This window comes from Salvelinus sp. IW2-2015, unplaced genomic scaffold, assembly GCF_002910315.2.
Source record: "Salvelinus sp. IW2-2015 unplaced genomic scaffold, ASM291031v2 Un_scaffold2846, whole genome shotgun sequence".
NCBI lineage: Eukaryota > Metazoa > Chordata > Actinopteri > Salmoniformes > Salmonidae > Salvelinus > Salvelinus sp. IW2-2015.
The window spans coordinates 61,276-78,738 of record NW_019944146.1 but is presented as its reverse complement, the minus strand read 5'-3'; the positions used below and the strand labels follow the sequence as shown (position 1 = coordinate 78,738).

The window sequence follows — 17,463 nt, the reverse complement described above, 5'->3', positions numbered from 1 at the left end:
CGGTGTAGTGTCCTCCTCTTTCCGCTATGTCTCGGTGTAGTGTCCCTCTTTTCTGCTATGTCTCGGCGTAGTGTCCCTCTTTTCTGCTATGTCTCGGCGTAGTGTGCTCTTTTTCCGCTATGTCTCGGTGTAGTGTCCCTCTTTTCGCTATGTCTCGGTTATGTGTCCCCCTTTTCCGCTATGTCTCGGTGTAGTGTCCCTCTTTCCGCTATGTCTCGGTGTAGTGTCCCTCTTTTCCACTATGTCCTGCGTGTAGTGTCCCTCCTCTTTTCCGCTATGTCTCGGTGTAGTGTCCCTCCTGTGTTTTAACTGTGGAGGAAAGGTATTTTGTCTCTCCCACCATCTTTCCTTATTCTGATGTAATGTATCCAGTGGAAATATGTCACGACCTTTAACATGGAGTGTTCTGACTGCTCTCTGTCCTTTAACTTCCCTCAGCAATGCTACATTACTGACGTTAAGAAAAATATTGTTACTGTAAATACTTCATTAAACTCCTTCCCTCTCCTAAACTACAGAGTGCATTGGGTCAGACACCTCTCTCTCTCTTAAAAAGCATGATGCCTCTCCCAATAAGTGTTTTTTGTAATTTTATAAAATACCAGATTAGTTTAATCTCCACTGTAATTTGTATTTTATTTCATGTGTAAAGGTCTAACGTAGCCAGTCCTGTTCAGGAACTACATTAGGAGTAGATTGTAAACCACCTCTGCCTGTTTTTATTAAGAATTGATTAATTGACATTCATTCACTGTTGAATGATATTCCTAATTGATTATTTAACYGTAGCTAATAGAKATMTGAGATGCTATGAGCTTGTGGCCTTGTTGAACTTTAAACTCCTCCTTACACCTGTTAGGGTTTGTGCTTTTGGCCAGATGAATTTCCTTCCCAAGCTAGACTACTTATAGCCTGGTTTCAGATCTGTTTTGTGCAGTCTTGCCAAATGTGACAATGAACRTTTTATTTTTATATACATATGTTCTATGCAATAACCATAGGAGTCGTCAGGACAACACAAACAGATCTGAGACCTGAGATCTGAGACCAGGCCAATCTGGCCCTCAACCATCACGGTCACCTAATAATACCCAGTTTACAATTGGCTCATTCATCCCCCTCCTCTCCCCTGTAACTATTCCCCAGGTCGTTGCTGCAAATGAGAACGTGTTCTCAGTCAACTTACCTGGTAAAATAACGGAAAAAATAATAATAATAAAAATAAAAAAAAAATAGGTAATGACCATAGGAGTTGACAACACAAACATCTGGGACCAGGCTAGACAATGTAGTCTGTTCCAACAAATAAGTGTCTTCACATCCAACGAATCATTCTGAGGTAGATCCTCATTAYGCATCAGAAGAATTCACATACCAAGGGGGCTTGTTGTGCCATTTGTTTTTAGGCTGTGGATCCTTGGGGAACCGCCCCGTACCCCTGGATAGATCCACATCATGTCCAACGCATGTGTCTCTCTACCTCCTACTTTAGGCACAAGTGGTCARCCTCTCTTCACTTTTGTCAAWCGTGAAGGATAATTCTTCCAAGTTTTACCAGTGAGAKGTCTARGCAGCATCTGCACACCAACCATTTGATCTGGATCAGTTTCAGGGGATATACCTTTTTAGATCTTAGTTATGTGGTGTTTTGAATGACGCAGTGAGTGAATTTTAGAGCAGYAGGTGTTAATAKAACTGTTTTTATTTCAATCAAAGCACTTTGTTTGTCTAGTAGCACACGAGTTATGGCTGCATGAGAGAGAGATATGCAACCATTCAAACAATGGAAATCAGGTGTTTTTTTGCCTTAAAGTAACATACTATTATATTGGTTTCTGTTCAATATGTGATCTTCCAAACTTTGATCTAACTGATAACCATTCATCAGAGTAGCCTGCAGAGACTGGAAGTAGAGAATCCCCAACGTGTGCAGAACCTTTTAACCCTGGGAAGAAAAGTCCGATCCACAGCCACGCTGTTTTAAAGAGTCCTCATATCATGGACAAATTAAACAAGAACTCTAGAATGACATGTTTTAAACAGTTGGTTGAACGCTAGTCTGTTGAGTCATATTTTCAAACACTTTCCCCTTCATTTAAACTGCGTTGCCTCAAATCTGTGATCAACTGTTGTCTATTGGGACATTATCACACAGGAGAATGTTACACAGGAACTGAAACTCTTCAATAAAAATGATCTCAGAAATCTGCCTGTTTTGGTCTTGTCAACAACAACAAAAATTTATCAAGCAAAGGGTTTGTGTGAGCATTTAAATAAGACTGTGTACGATACACAGCGGGTACTTGGGGAGAACATGAGTATTTGAACAATAAGCCCATGAAGGGGTACTCTGGGCAGAGAAATGTTCTTGGTGGTACAGTGACCAAAACAGGTTGAGAACTGCTGAACTAACGCTAAAAAAAGACCCAAGCTGTTCCTCTGCCTCCCTTACAAGAGCCCCCATACTGCCAGGTCATCTTCACCAGTCCCTATAACATCCCTTATATTGGTCCTAAGAGCCAGATGCGCCATCTTTCTCTCAAGTATTACAGCACACAAACAATTCACTTATATATCTCTTTATAAAAAGGGACAGGTGTGTGAGGATACGTTGCTAGTACAGCCAAAGTGGGACCGACAATACATAGTGCTAAAAAAAAAAAGGTGGTCAGAGTCTTGGAATAATTCTCTGTATTATACAGAGGTGGATCTCACTAACAGATAAGTGGGTCGGCTGGCCCATTTGGTCGTATAAGCGGGTCGGCTGGCCCATTTCCTCCAACACAGAGAGATGTTTTTCTACATATGTGGATGGCTGCATTGCACTTCAATTATATTGTTACACAATGATGTTTTAAACTCAAGGCAGTCAGTGCCCTGCTTGCTTTGCCATCTACATTTCATTTGACTGGACCAACCCAAAGCACAGTTAAGGAAGTCCAGAAAAAGGACAGCCATTTAAATATCTGTTTTTCCGTTAGTCTTTCTACACATTCAAACAACACATTTCATTCACCACCACAAGGTGGGACTACCTGAACTCCGTCTAATAAAGAAACCCCTTGTTTTATTTTTTTTCCCGTTGCAAAAAAGTTTTGCAGTAAATGAACACAGCCGTGACGCAGCTCAGTCTTTCCTCAGAGCTGTGGTGAACACGCCGAAGATGATAGCGACTACAGTGAAGCCTTGTGCGAAGATACGTCCTCTCATCAGGAGCTGGGACTGCCGGGTCTTGCCTTGTTTGAAGGCTCGGAGACCGTACATCAACGCTCCAGCTGTACCGAGACAACCTGGAGAGAAGACGCAGAATACAGATTCTATTTCAAAAAGCAAACATTTAGGTTTTCCATAACCACTCGTAAAATGGATGTGAAAGGAGGCTCATTCAGTAGTTTCCATTTGGTATCAAAGTGCTCCTAATTCTTCTCTGTTTTGTTCTGGAAAAACCTAAAGGTGTACAATCATAGTACTTTAAAAAGAACATGCACCCTGACCAGTGTAAATCTTAAAAGACATTTTAGGCCTGATTGTGTGTAATGGGTTTTGTTTTTAATTCAGATTGTGTATGCAATTCATCCTGTAACCACAGGGGAATGAACAGCTACAGAGAGAGCATTCCCAATGTGATGTAGTGTCCGATGTTATATTCACATAAAATGTTCAATCCCTAACTATGTTATACAGACAGTCTGGCCACTGGTCTACCTGTGTAGTCTAGCACCCAGGGTATGAACCATTGATTGCACTAGTTTACCATTATAATACATGTTTATTATGAAACACCTTGACAAAAGGCATTATGGGCCCTGTAATGTTTCATAATGGGGCTTGGAACACTCGGCTATGTTCCAATCAAATGACCTTTCAGTGTACCTCATGGGTTCCACAAGGACACATCTTATAAAAACTGTAGCTGGCTGTACCAAATTAAGTTGATTGTATTCTATTCTCTACTGTAGCTAACTAGCAAACTTGTTAGCTAACTAGCTACAAACCAGTTGTCTGTCTTGGTCGTAAGACGCACATGGATGACCAAATGACTGTCTAGTCAATGCATGAATAATCTAATTTGTTAATAGTATGCATTGAAGCCGACTAGGTACAGCAGTGGACACGTTTCCCTAGTTACTCATTACGCAACTCACCTATAGGGACGAACGGGTTCTCCTTCGACTTCCTCATAAACTTCTCCTGGAACGTCTCTTCTCTGGGTCGCGATAGAGGTGTAAATCCTTCTATAACGGGGGGCTTGGATATGTCGAGCATTGGTTGTTGGGTCGTTGTCGCTGACTGTTCAGAGACAAACGGGGTAGCGGCAGCTGCCATGCCTGCAGAGTGTGTGTTCACGAAGCTACGGTTGCTAGCTACAGAGGAAGGGAATGAATGGTTTGGAACAAAGACGTTGAAAATATGAGAGATGACCTACTGAGAGAGCTTCCGTAAATATCACATCACATATTTGACCAAGTGTTGCAACGTGTTGGAAACTTGAAAGCATTGTCAAATATACTGAACAAAAATATAAACGCTACAATTTCAAAGATTTTACTGAGTTACAGTTCATATAAGGAAATCAGTCAATTGAAAGAAATTAATGAGGCCCTAATCTATGGATTTCACATTACTGTGCTGGGGTGCAGCCAAGGGTGGGCCTGGGTGGGCACTGGGGGAGCCAGGCCCAGCCAATCAGAATGAGTTTTTCCCCACAAAGGGGCTTTATTACAGACAGAAATACTTCTCACCACCCCTCCTCAGACTATCCCGCAGGTAAGATGCCGGATGTGGAGGTCCTGGTCTGGCGTGGTTACAGGTGTTCTGCGGTTATTAGACTGGTTGGACGTGCTGCCAAATTCTCAAAACGATGTTGGAGGCAGCTTATTGTAGAGAAATTAACATAACATTTTTTCGCAACAGCTCTGGTGGACGTTCCTGCAGTCAGAATGCCAATTGCACGTTCCCTCAAAACTTGAGACATCTGTGGCATTGTGTTGTGTGACAAAACTGCACATTTTAGAGTGGCCTTTTATTGTCCCCAGCACAAGGTGCACCTGTGTAATGATCATGCTGTTTAATCAGCTTATTGATATGCCACACCTGTCAGGTGGATGGATTATCTTGGCAAAGGACAAATGCTCACTAACAAGGATGTAAACACATTTGATGGAAATACGCGTTTTGTGAGTATGGAACATTTCTGGGATCTTTTATTTCAGCTCATGAAACATGGGACCACCACTTTACATGTTACTTTCATATTTTTGTTCAGTGTATATATATTGTAACCACACTGTACATCGATTTGATAGGGACATTGATCATGAACAATCCGATACATTTTATCCGACTGATTGTAGTACTCCTAAATGGTAGGTGGCGGTAGAGGTTTGCATTTGGGCACTGCTACATCGCCAAACAGCGTTTTACGTATTGGTCAAAGATTATCTTTTATATTGGCAAGATTGTTGAGTGATCGCTCTAACAATGGAAATACATGTCCTCAAATATGGAAGGCAGGCTGGAGGAGGTGAGATCAGGTGGGAACAGTGTAGCCAATGAGAGGGCAGATACACCAAAATTCCATTGAATAATTCAATGGCTATTTTTGTGCACAAAGTGATGACTAAAGTGTCTTTTATTAGGAAGGCCGGGGTTTGAGAAATCAATGAGAGAAGTGAAACATTCTACCTTTTTCTGTTTATTTCCCCGAAATCCACAACCTAGATTCGAGACAATGTCTTAAGTAGTTGAACATGTTATTACTCCAAACCTTGTGAAAGTGACAAACTGAGGCGTTTTTTCATTTTCTTAACAAATGTATTTTATGTCGAAGGAGTGCCTTTTGCTTTAAGGCCTGCACATACGCAATTAGGCGCAAGACCACCGTTAGACCTGATGGCCTGTTTCTGCACATGAGCTTAGCTAGCAAACATCGCCATGACATCTCTTACAAGAGTGATCGGGGCATTTGTATTGGAGAAGCAGTTTCTGCTTCATACTCATACTGTACTGTCTTTGCCGGAACCCTGGCCCCTTGTGGTGCGTTCGTAAATTCACTCTGGCTATCTTCTCCGATTTCAGAGCACTCTCATCTGAGTGTGCGACAGGGCAGAATAACTGATGAATTTAGAAACGCTCAACACCCATTGAATATGGCCGGTGTCAGTAAAAGTTGGCAAAAAAAAGTGTGATTCAATTGTTGCCAGCAGCACAGTTACAGTTACCAATGCTCTGGATAACATGAAAACTGCCTAACCAGCTCTGCTAGGGCAAGTAAAATGGTCAGAGTGAGGTGTTTTGTGTCTGGGAGTAGCTGGGAAACTAGCCAACGTTAGCCAGTTAGCTTGGGTGCTTGACTGCTGTTGTGAGGTCAGAATGCTTGGCTCAACGCTACTCCTTAGCCAGAGCATCCAGCGAAACGCTCTGAATTTACTAATGAACAATCTGACACTGAGTGCACTCTGGCACTCCAGATTAAATTTACGAACACACCCTTGGTTGGAGAGCATCAAAACTTTGTTGCGTCATGGGTAAATTGTGACCAACTGACTGATCTACAAATATTATTTAAGTAGCTATTTCTGATTTAAGGTGATTTGTAAATTAGTCAGTCTTGTCTTTAAAGTCGGCTGCAATGTCGAACGCGCCCCATTATGAAACTTCTATTGATCAAATATAAAGCCTTGTGAAGAAATTATAAATGTATTCTTTAGTTGACCAAATTCGACACTCTCTCGTTAACCTCCATACAAAAATTCCTCACTTCTTGATCTTATTTTCCTGGACAGATATTTTTTGGCAGAGTAACTCTCTCGCTTTGCCTCTTCTTCTCTGTCTTGGTAGGGGATTGGCGAGTAGTGACGGGCCGGAAGTTTGACCGAAAGTCTTGTCATTTTACCGAAGATGTTATATAACTAATTCAAGATAGACCAAAGCCTTTCATTTCCAATGGGAGCAAATTAACCATAGTGGGCAGAACAGGCAAGGAGGTGGACAGGGCCAAGCATGAGCTAGCGAGATCCTATTGGGCGTTCTAACATTTATTTGCATATTTCCGTTAGGGGACGCCTAGTATGAAGCGCGTTTGTGCAATATCTCAATTCGTCCTTGCAGTCCTACTAAGCAACGCTATTTATTTATTTTACTTTGGCAAAGGGTAAAGTCTACAAAACGTAGTCCACTCTGTTTGTTACAGATTGTAGTTTCGGAAACAGAAAACTCGATTGAGATCAAACGTTTCATTGAGGATGAAAATGTGCATAATGACGGCCAAAATACATCTCGTTACATTTTCTCCCACTGTAAGCCACTGAGCTTCCTCTCATCACCATATTTGGTAGTGAGAGGAAACGCCAACCGGATGCTTAACATTTATACATCCGGTGAAATGTCTGACTCATTGTTCTATCTGTGTTTTTACTGACTCGGATCTTTTCCACTCGTTTAGTCAAAATAACGAATTTTCCGACTCATTTCATTCGAGTCAGTAAGAGCCAATTTACGCTTGATCCGAAAATGTGGACGGAGGCACTGGATGGTGTGACGCAATTGAGGCCAAATTGAGCTCTATTCGGCCTTGCCTCTAACATTTTGACACAATACAGAGGGGCTCTGTAAAGCTCCGCATTGACATGATTGGTTGACAGTAGATGAGGGCCGAAGGTCCTGTATAGACGCAAACTCACTTCCTTCACAACACAGCGCTGTGCAAGAACTATGAATGCTCTGAGTTCTGCAGAGCATAAATCACCATAAATGCTGCACAGCCAATGCAGATAACAGATTTGCCATGCAGCGCTTTTCATGCCCAGCGCACTCAGGACCCCTAACAGTGAACGATGAACTGAAAACTGGAAAGAGTTAGGATTCTCCGAGCCTCTCGTTCACAATTTTTTTTTTATTAACTAGGCAAGTCAGTTAAGAACAAATTCTTATTTACAATGACGGCCTACCCCGGGCAAACCCTAACGACACTGGGCCAATTGTTCACCGCCCTATGGGACTCCCAATCACGGCCGGTTTGTGATACAGCCTGGAATCGAACCAGGGTCTGTAGTGACGCCTCTAGCATGACGCCGTCATTGTAAATAAGAATTAGTTTTTAACTAATTTTAACTAACTAATGCCTAGTTAAATAAAGGTTACACAAATGTAGTTTGTTTATACTGGACCTCCCACCTAACCTCAACCACTCATGTCAATGATGAGCTACACAGAGCTCTCCACATTATTGCAAAATGTGAGAGGTGCACATTGACCCCGCCTAGAGCTCAATTTGTCCTCATCATGCCTCTGGAGCCTCCGCAATTGCGCCACACCCTCCATATGAAGCTACCGACCACATTTTCGGATCAAACATAAATTGGCTTTTAGTTCTCGAGTTTGCTGAGCATGTTTTGTTTCTACAAAGCTGTTTCCGTAACATTCAATAATCAATAAATTGCAGTCATTCTTGCACCATGATCCAATTATCAGTTCTAATCATGTATTTGTCTTCTCTATGTACTATGCTCATTATCAATTTTCCGCGCATATGACAGACAGTTGGTGGTCGGAACAGTCCTCTGGAGCCACTGAGCCAGAGCAGCGTGTATCAATCCTGCTGTAGGAATCATTGCGGCCAGCACTAGCAGGTCAAACGAACATCTAAAACGACCGAGTCACTCAGAAAAACGAATCATGACTCTCGAGTCAGTAAAAAGAGTCGTTCAAAAATAACGAATCGTTCGCGAACTGCACATCACTGTTGGCGAGGTAAGATGGCGGCGCCAGAGGAGCAGGAATTATCTCAGGCGCAGACCGAAAAACTCCTTCAATTTCAGGTAGTCAGCCTTTCTTCAGGTTTAAGTAATTTTTATATAACTCCATATTAATCTATGTTTAGATATATGAAGGAACTTGCTTAAAATAAAGCACGCTAAGGGTGTAAAAAACGCTTTTTGACAATATAATTTTGATACCCCTAGCGCCACCGCTAACGTTAGCTAACTTGCTACCGTTAATGTTATATCTAATCTAGCAACACACCAATTATTTTCTATCCTAAATATTGTCTTGAGTTGCTAGTTCGTTCCCGACAATTCCCCCAAAGAAGCGTATCAACAAACTTAAATCAGTGTAAGGTGAATTAGAAAGAACATGTTTAACTTGGTTATCTGCAGCACTTGGCTTACTTACGCCAACTAACTAGCTAGGCTAACGACAGTTGGCTAGCTAGCTAGCAGTTTACTTGGTCAGCCAAGCTAACGTTACTTAGCTTTTTAGCTAGAAGATGGTTTGAGAGTGAACATTTACATTTACATTTAAGTCATTTAGCAGACGCTCTTATCCAGAGCGACTTATCAGACACAACTTATGACACATGACAAGCAATGACTGGTTAATTCTTAGTAAGGCCCCCCTCTGTCTCATCCAGACCCAAGATGTGGAAATGGCCTGTAGGAAGTAACGTATTGGAATAAATTCGTTGAACCTAACAATTCCGCATCCTCACTGATCAATTGGAGATTTGTCCAGTCTCGTGTACACCAGTGCTAGATGTGAGAATTCAGATTTTTTTGCATTTGATTTCAGGACTTGACAGGTTTGGAGTCTATGGACCAATGTCGGCGCACATTAGAACAACACAATTGGAACATCGAGGTAAGTACTGTCAACCCCAAAATATATGAATGTCTCTTTTTGATGTGGGCCCTGAAGACTACAAAATAGACAGGTTATGATGCACCCAGTGAATCCAATAGTTTATCAGAGGTTGCACTGTTATAAATTAACTACGTGCAGTAATATATATATATATATATATGTATCTCGTGACAAATGGTGCCTTCAATATTCTGCATGAGCTTTGCGACACGGTTTAGTCTTCTTGTGGTGTCCAGGGTGAGATCAAATGGATAATGTCGTGTGTGTGTTCCCAGGCTGCAGTGCAGGACAGACTGAACGAGCAGGAAGGAGTTCCCAGTGTGTTTAACCCTCCGCCCTCCAGACCGTTACAGGTCAACACAGCAGACCACAGAGTGTATAGCTATATCGTCTCCAGGCCACAACCTAGAGTACGTACACACATTATGTCTCTCATGTTGTTCTTCTCTTTGCTCTTTATATGTCACTGGTAAACTGCAGTAAATTGTTCTTGCATCTCAACTCTAAGGTAGACTCTGCAAAATGACATTAGCATACACAGTGGGGCAACCTCCTGCTTACAGAATCAAGTCCGTAACTGAAATCATCCAGCTGACAGCTGTAGTATTCTCATTGAATCTTTCCACTGTTCTGATCATCATGTCTCATCTGGTCTTTTTCTTACTTTTTCAGGGATTAATAGGATGGAGTTACTACATGATAATGCTACCTTTCAGATTGACATATTACACACTTCTGGACATATTCAGGTAATACAAAGAAACCGTATTTGGCCATCAGTTCCCCTTATAAACATGAGCTGCCTGACGTTCCTATATAAAGGTGACTGATTGGTTCCTCCTCCTCCTCCCCAGGTTTGCCCTGCGGTGGGTCAGGCCAGACCCTCGTGGACGCGTCACAGACCCCGTGGGTGACGTTGTCTCCTTCATCCATAGTTTTGAAGAGAAGTACGGTCGYTCGCATCCAGTGTTTTACCAGGGAACATATAGCCAGGTGTGTTACTCAGGTTCCCCAGTTCAATCTCGATGTGAGGTACTAGTACCTGACCATCCATAAGAAGTATGTTAACTCAGAAGAACATTTCCCCCAAAAAGTTGACACACCCTACGTTTTATTTTATTGAACAACCGACTAAATGGTTTTAWGAAAGCGGATGTTCCAGAATCCATATAGGTTCTACGTGGATTGATTCCATGTGTAACTTGGTCGATAGCTGGTAGTGTTATTCAGTGAGCTGTGTGTTTTTTGTTTTCCCCCCTCAAGGCARTGAATGATGCCAAACGTGAGCTTCGCTACTTGTTAGTTTACCTCCATGGAGAYGACCACCAGGATACAGACCAGTTCTGRCGGTAGGTCCAATAACAAGTGATCACTTCACATGAGGTCAACATACACAGGCAACAAAATGCACAATGATACTACAATGCAAAACCCAAACTCTGGAAGGCCAGGCACCTGTTTTGTACTATTGTCCCTTTCCAGGGAGACCTGGCAAGAATCATTAGATAACCAACTAATTATAATTCAGGGTCTGTTGATAATTGGTTTGAATATGTATTCAGTTGATTGGGAGGCATACCTTGCGTTTTCCTTATTTGCGGCATGTTTGGTATTATTCATATACCCTCCACTCTTCAATATTAGATATTTTCCTTAAAGTGTATTCTGTACATCTTTCCTCTCACTGTTTATATTAATGATGCTTCTGTTTCCATCTTCCTCCAGCTCCACGTTATGTACAGAAGAGGTCCTGACCTTCCTTAACACCAGGATGCTGTTCTGGGCCTGTTCCACCAGCAGGCCTGAGGGATACAGAGGTACACATCGTCTACTCTTGCACGCTGTCTTCACTACCTAGATCTCCTAGAGCTGGAGATACATTCTAAAAAGAGGAACTGGCCTCATCCTTCACTCGTTGTTGTTGCTGTAAATGAGGACATGTTCTCAGTCAGTTTGATATGGTTAAAGATAAAAGTCAATCATTTGTGCTGGAACTATGGATGATTTGTGTCCGTGTCCTCTTAAGATATGAGGTGGAATCTCTTTATCCATCACTTTATTTCAGTGTTTTAATCTGTGTTTGGTGTGTTTCTGTTTTTCCCCTGTGTGTCTGTACCTCAGTGTCCCAGGCGRTGCGTGAGAACACTTACCCGTTCCTGGCCATGATCATGTTGAAGGACCGTAAGATGACGGTGGTGGGACGTCTGGAGGGGCTCATCCAATCAGAGGACCTCCTCAARCAGCTCACCTTCATCATGGAGGCCAACCAGACCTACCTGATGTCTGAACGCTTGGAACGGTAAGGGACTGATCCTACCTGATGTCTGACCGGTAAGGGACTGATCCTACCTGATGTCTGACGGTAAGGGACTGATCCTACCTGATGTCTGAACGGTAAGGACTGATCCTACCTGATGTCTGAACGCTGGAAGGTAAGGGACTGATCCTACCTGATGTCTGAACCGGTAGGGACTGATCCTACCTGATGTCTGACCGGTAAGGGACTGATCCTACCTGATGTCTGACCGGTAAGGGACTGATCCTCACTGATGTCTGACGGTAAGGGACTGATCCTACCTGATGTCTGACGCTTGGAACGGTAAGGGACTGGATCCTACCTGATGTCTGAACGGTAAGGGACTGATCCTACCTGATGTCTGAACGGTAAGGGACTGATCCTACCTGATGTCTGAACGGTAAGGGACTGATCCTACCTGATGTCTGACGGTAAGGACTGATCCTACCTGATGTCTGAACGGTAAGGGACTAGATCCTACCTGATGTCTGACCGGTAAGGGACTGATCCTACCTGATGTCTGACCGGTAAGGGACTGATCCTACCTGATGTCTAACGGTAAGGGACTGATCCTACCTATGTCATCTTTGACCGGTAAGGGACTGATCCTCCTGATGTCTGACCGGTAAGGACTGATCCTACCTGATGTCTGAACGGTAAGGACTGATTCCTACCTGATGTCTGACCGGTAAGGGACTGATCCTACCTGATGTCTGACGGTAAGGGACTGATCCTACCTGATGTCTGACCGGTAAGGGACTGATCCTACCTGATGTCTGACCGGTAAGGGACTGACTCTACTGATGTCTGACCGGTAAGGACGATCTACCTGATGTCTGAACGGTAAGGGACTGCAGATCTGGGTCTCCAATACTTTAAAATGTATTCAGTGGTCTCTGTGCGAGCCAACCCATCTGGCACGCCAGACAACTCAAACAAAGTATGGGAAGTTGTTTTAATGTATTTGAAACCAGGTATGATTATTTTACTATTATGAAAACTAAATGTGGAGATTGTGTCTGGTCCTGTAGATGTAGTGTGATGACGTCTCTGGTCCTGTAGATGTAGTGTGGTGACGTCTCCGTACGTCCGTCTCTGGTCCTGTAGATGTAGTGTGATGACGTCTCTGGTCCTGTAGATGTAGTGTGGTGACGTCTCCCGTACGTCCGTCTCTGGTCCTGTAGATGTAGTGTGGGTGACGTCTCTGGTCCTGTGATGTGTGTGGTGACGTCTCCCGTACGTCGTGTCTCGTCCTGTAGATGTAGTGTGGTGACGTCTCCGTACGTCCGTCTCTGGTCCTGTAGATGTAGTGTAATGACGTCTCTGGTCCTGTAGATGTAGTGTGGTGACGTCTCCTGTACGTCCGTCTCTGGTCCTGTAGATGTAGTGTGGTGACGTCTCCCGTACGTCCGTCTCTGGTCCTGTAGATGTAGTGTAATGACGTCTCCCATACGTCTGTCTCTGGTCCTGTAGGTGGATGTAGGTTAATTGAACGCGTCTCTGTGTGTGTGTTCCAGGGAGGAGAGGAACAGACGCAGGTGTTGCGGGCGCAGCAGGACGAGGCCTACTGGAGTCGCTGAGAGCCGACCAGGAGAAGGACCGGAGGAAGAAGGAGGAGCAGGACAAGGTTCAGGCGGAGGAGGAGAAGGTTCGGCAGACCGTCCTGGCCGAGGAAATGAGGAGGAGGGTGAGAACGAGGGTCTTTTAATACTCTGTCCTCTCTCTCGCTCTGCCTACATTAAACCGTTCCTTATCTTGGTTCTATGTTATTTTAATAATTAGTTGTTGACTGTGGATAACATATTCTGTGTTTTTAGACGTTGGAGGAAGAGAAGGAGCTTAAGTCAGAATGTCTTCCCCCGAACCCCAGCAGACGACCCCGACAGCGTCAAGATAGTTTTCAAACTGCCTAACGACACCAGAGTAGAGAGGCGGTTCCTCTTCCAGCAGTCTCTGACGGTACGAACACAGCTCTGCTCTCGTCAACTTACAGGTGGTGGCATTTTAACTGGCCTGGTGTTTACAGTGGGGGCTTGACTCCCAATTCTACACCTGTGGTGTCATTTTAACTGGCCTGGTGTTTACCAGTGGGGCTTGACTCCAATTCTACACGTGTAGTGTCATTTTAACAGTTTTGTTTTAACTGACCTGGTATATACCAATGGAAGTATATAAAAGAGCACCCATGTCTCCCTCTGTGTTTCCAGGTAATATACGACTTCCTGTTCTCATTGAAGGAGACCCCGGAGAAATTCCAGATAGTTACAAACTTCCCCCGCCGGGTTCTGCCCTGCCTTCCACGGAGGAGCAGCCCAACCACCCACCCTGAAAGAGGCCGGCCTCAGCCGTTCCGAGGTCCTCTTTGTTCAGGACCTCACAGAAGATTGACACCTAGCTAACCTTCTCCTCAACCTCCACCATGAGGAAAATAACTGTTGTCTCTTTTTTTTCGTTGTTTCTTCACCCATATTTTTTTTTTGTTTAAATGGCCGTTGTGCACAACAAGGGATCACTGTCTGAAATAACGAACTCTAACACAAACATAATTTAGCCCTGTTCTATCCCCCCGGCCGTCTCGCCCACCATGATACTCTCCTCTCTCCTCAAGTTTAATTTGGTTGTGTTTTAAAGGAGAGCAATGTGAACTACCCTCCTGTACATAGTTAGCTATTTAAAGAACAAGGCTGAAAAAGCACTACCTTTTTTTTCTTTTTTTAAATATTCAATCAAAGTTGACTCTATAATGTAATTGTCTTTGAAATGACCAAACAAACGAGGGCCACAGCTTTGACGTGTGGCTTTACCTGTCTCTAGTATAACAGTCTGCCTGTGGTGATTTTCATAGATGCCTATTTCTCCTGTAACATCGGAATGGCTGGTCATGTTTAAGATGTCATTTTCCAAACACTATAAATTAAACATTTTTAAAATGTTGTGGTGGTTTTCTTGGTCCAGCTTTCTTGGTCTAAAATCTCAGCCTTCCTATCAGCCCACAGAAACTTGCTACCCTGGAATCATGTCAGTTTAAATATTTTTATAGGTACGCTATAAATACAAAAGTATGTGTGCACCCTTCAAATTGGATTTGCTGACAGGTGTATAAAATCAAGCACACAGCCATGCAATCTCCATAGACAAACATTGCAGTAGAATGGCCTTACTGAGAAGCTCAGTGACTTTCAATGTGGCACTGTCAGGATGCCACTTTCCAAGAAGTCGATTTGTCAAATTTCTGCCTGCTAGAGCTGCCCCCGGTCAACTGTAAATGCTGTTATTGTGAAGTGGAAACGTCTAGGAGCAACACCGGCTCAGCTAGAAGTGGTAGGCCACACAAGACTCACAGAACGGTACGCCAAGTGCTGTAGTGGCTAAACATTGTCTCCTGTTCCAACACTCACTACGAGTTCCAAACTGCTTTGAAGCAACGTCAGCCAATAATTGTTATGGGGAAGTTCATGAAATGGGTTTCCATGGCAGAGCATCCGCGCACACAAGCTTAAGATCCCAATGCCAAGCATCGGCTGGAAGTGGTGTAAAGCTCGCCGCCATTGGACTCTGGAGCAGTTGGAAACGCGTTCTCTGGAGTGATGAATCCCGCTTCACCATCTGGCAGTCAACAGACAAATCTGGTTTTGGAGGATGTCAGGAGAAAGCTACCTACCCTAATGCATAGTTCCAATGGTAAAGTTTGGTGAGGAGGAATAATGGTCTGGGGCTGTTTTTCATGGTTCGGGCCCTGACCTCAACCCATCTAACACCTTTGGGAATGCACGACTTTGGAATACCGACTGCGAGCCTGGCCTAATCGTCCAACCTACATAATGCTCTTGTGGCTGATGGAAGCAAGTCCCCCGCAGCATTTTGTCCATCATCTAGTGGAAAGCCTTCCCAGAAGAGTGGAGGCTGTTTATAGCAGCAATGTTCCAACATCTAGTGGAAAGCCTTCCAGAAGAGTCGAGGCTGTTATAGCAGCAATGTTCCAACATCTAGAGAAGCCTTCCAGCAAGAGTGGAGGCTGTTATAGCCGCAATGTTCAACATCTAGTGAAAGCCTTCCCAGAAGAGTGGAGGCTGTTATAGCAGCAATGTTCACATCTAGTGGAAAGCCTTCACGAAGAGTGGAGGCTGTTATAGCAGCAATGTTCCAACATCTAGTGGAAAGCCTTCACAGAAGAGTGGAGTGTTATAGCAGCAAAGTGGGGGACCAACTCCATATTAACACCACATGATTTGAACTATGTTCATCCTGATCTCACAAGATCACATTCCTTTTCTCAGCACAGTATGAGAGCCTAGGGCTCTGGTCTAAAGTAGTGCACTATATAGGGAATAGTGTTCATACTAGCATTCATGACAACTTTCGTGAACTCTAATGGTGATTGCAGCGAAAACAGGCAAGGGGCGGTTGTAATATTGGTATACATCATACGTTTATTAGTGAACAAACTCTCAATCAGCCACGATAAAAAATAATGATGGCACGACTCGGTAAAGCAGAACTAGGCAACTTTCAGTTTAAAAAAAGTACAAATCTGAAAAATGTCAATCAGTATACAGGTGTGTATATATATAATACACTATACTAGTTAAATGCTACAAACATATGATTTCCAATGGAATGAAACATAGCATTAAGAACCATTTTTACTAATATACATATATATAATATATTAGCTATTATTTTTTTATCTTTCAAACTCCAAACATGGCAAAATTGCGGTAACTGTAAATGGCAAGTACCAAAGCAAACATCTGGTTCTAACACCGAACATGCCCCTGGCCCGTTGGGTGGGAGCCCCCTAGAGCTGGAGGGAGCAGTAGGATCAGTACCAGACCACTATTCCACCACAGCAACACTCATGAAACACGTGAAATCTACGGCGCAACCACGAAATCAAATCCTAAATTAAAAATGATTTAAGCTGCTTATTATTGGAACACCATTTTCTTCTATTTGTTTTCTTGCACACACAAGCTGTGAGATTATCTCTAATTGGATCACAGAAAAACAAGATTCTATTTTTTCATTCGTCGTTATGTTTTGATTTTAAAATGACTTAGCCTTTACAATATGGTCATTAAAGCCTGCCAAATAGATGTTTACTCCCAAAACCACGACGCTAATTGTTTCAATCAGTGACATTTTAAAAAAACGATCTAGATGTAAATCTACATTGTGAATAAAGTAGGGGTTTTAGTTTGACACTAACTTTTTTATTTATAAATGTCCTTTACTGTGTTGAAATGTAACGGACTTTTTTAAGGCTATTACCATAGCAACATGCTCTAAGAATCTCCTCAGATCACTGTCCAACAACAAGCATCATACCTAACTAGATAGAATGTTTTTCACTATGGCTTTTCAGTGACCTAAAGTTCCAAGACATGTTTTAATCCGAGGCAATAATAACATAGCAAGACATACTATAAAACAAACATTTAAAATCCTGGATTCTCCTAGTTCCTAGTCCAGACCACTTTTAATTTTAATAAAAGCGCAATAAAATCTTGTAGTGATTCAGTTCT

At 43.0% G+C, this 17,463-nt stretch overlaps 2 protein-coding genes and 1 long non-coding RNA gene across 5 annotated transcripts in view; 2 read left to right on the top strand and 1 right to left on the bottom strand.

The window, feature by feature from the left end:
* LOC139025555 (uncharacterized) overlaps positions 1 to 2,209 on the top strand; it is a 2,420-nt gene extending 211 nt beyond the window's left edge. For all 3 annotated transcript variants that reach the window (XR_011477149.1, XR_011477148.1, XR_011477147.1), the window contains exon 2: positions 9 to 2,209. This is a non-coding gene — a long non-coding RNA (uncharacterized lncRNA). The remainder of the gene's footprint in view (positions 1 to 8) is intronic.
* LOC112074847 (HIG1 domain family member 2A-like) lies at positions 1,685 to 4,404 on the bottom strand. The gene is made up of 2 exons (XM_024141936.2): positions 4,146 to 4,404; positions 1,685 to 3,290 (listed from the first exon to the last, which is right to left on the bottom strand). The coding sequence occupies exons 1-2, from the start codon at positions 4,324 to 4,326 to the stop codon at positions 3,127 to 3,129; spliced, it is 345 nt and encodes a 114-aa protein (XP_023997704.1). The 5' UTR covers positions 4,327 to 4,404; the 3' UTR covers positions 1,685 to 3,126.
* Positions 4,405 to 8,536: 4,132 nt separating this feature from the next.
* Positions 8,537 to 14,871, top strand: LOC112074846 (FAS-associated factor 2-like). The gene is given in 15 exon segments (XM_024141935.2): positions 8,537 to 8,819; positions 9,571 to 9,639; positions 9,918 to 10,052; positions 10,315 to 10,391; positions 10,497 to 10,635; positions 10,906 to 10,991; positions 11,368 to 11,459; positions 11,764 to 11,941; positions 13,456 to 13,466; positions 13,469 to 13,504; positions 13,507 to 13,625; positions 13,756 to 13,808; positions 13,810 to 13,897; positions 14,146 to 14,252; positions 14,254 to 14,871. Coding segments are annotated over 15 exon segments (1,326 nt in total). The 5' UTR covers positions 8,537 to 8,756; the 3' UTR covers positions 14,327 to 14,871.
* Positions 14,872 to 17,463: the final 2,592 nt, after the last annotated feature.

Bases quoted from the DNA above. Each gene is read 5' to 3' on its own strand.
- LOC112074847 (XM_024141936.2), bottom strand. From the start codon at position 4,326: ATGGCAGCTGCCGCTACCCCGTTTGTCTCTGAACAGTCAGCGACAACG. The intron at 3,291-4,145 runs GTGAGTTGCGTA...TCTTCTCTCCAG, and splicing joins GAACCCGTTCGTCCCTATAG to GTTGTCTCGGTACAGCTGGA.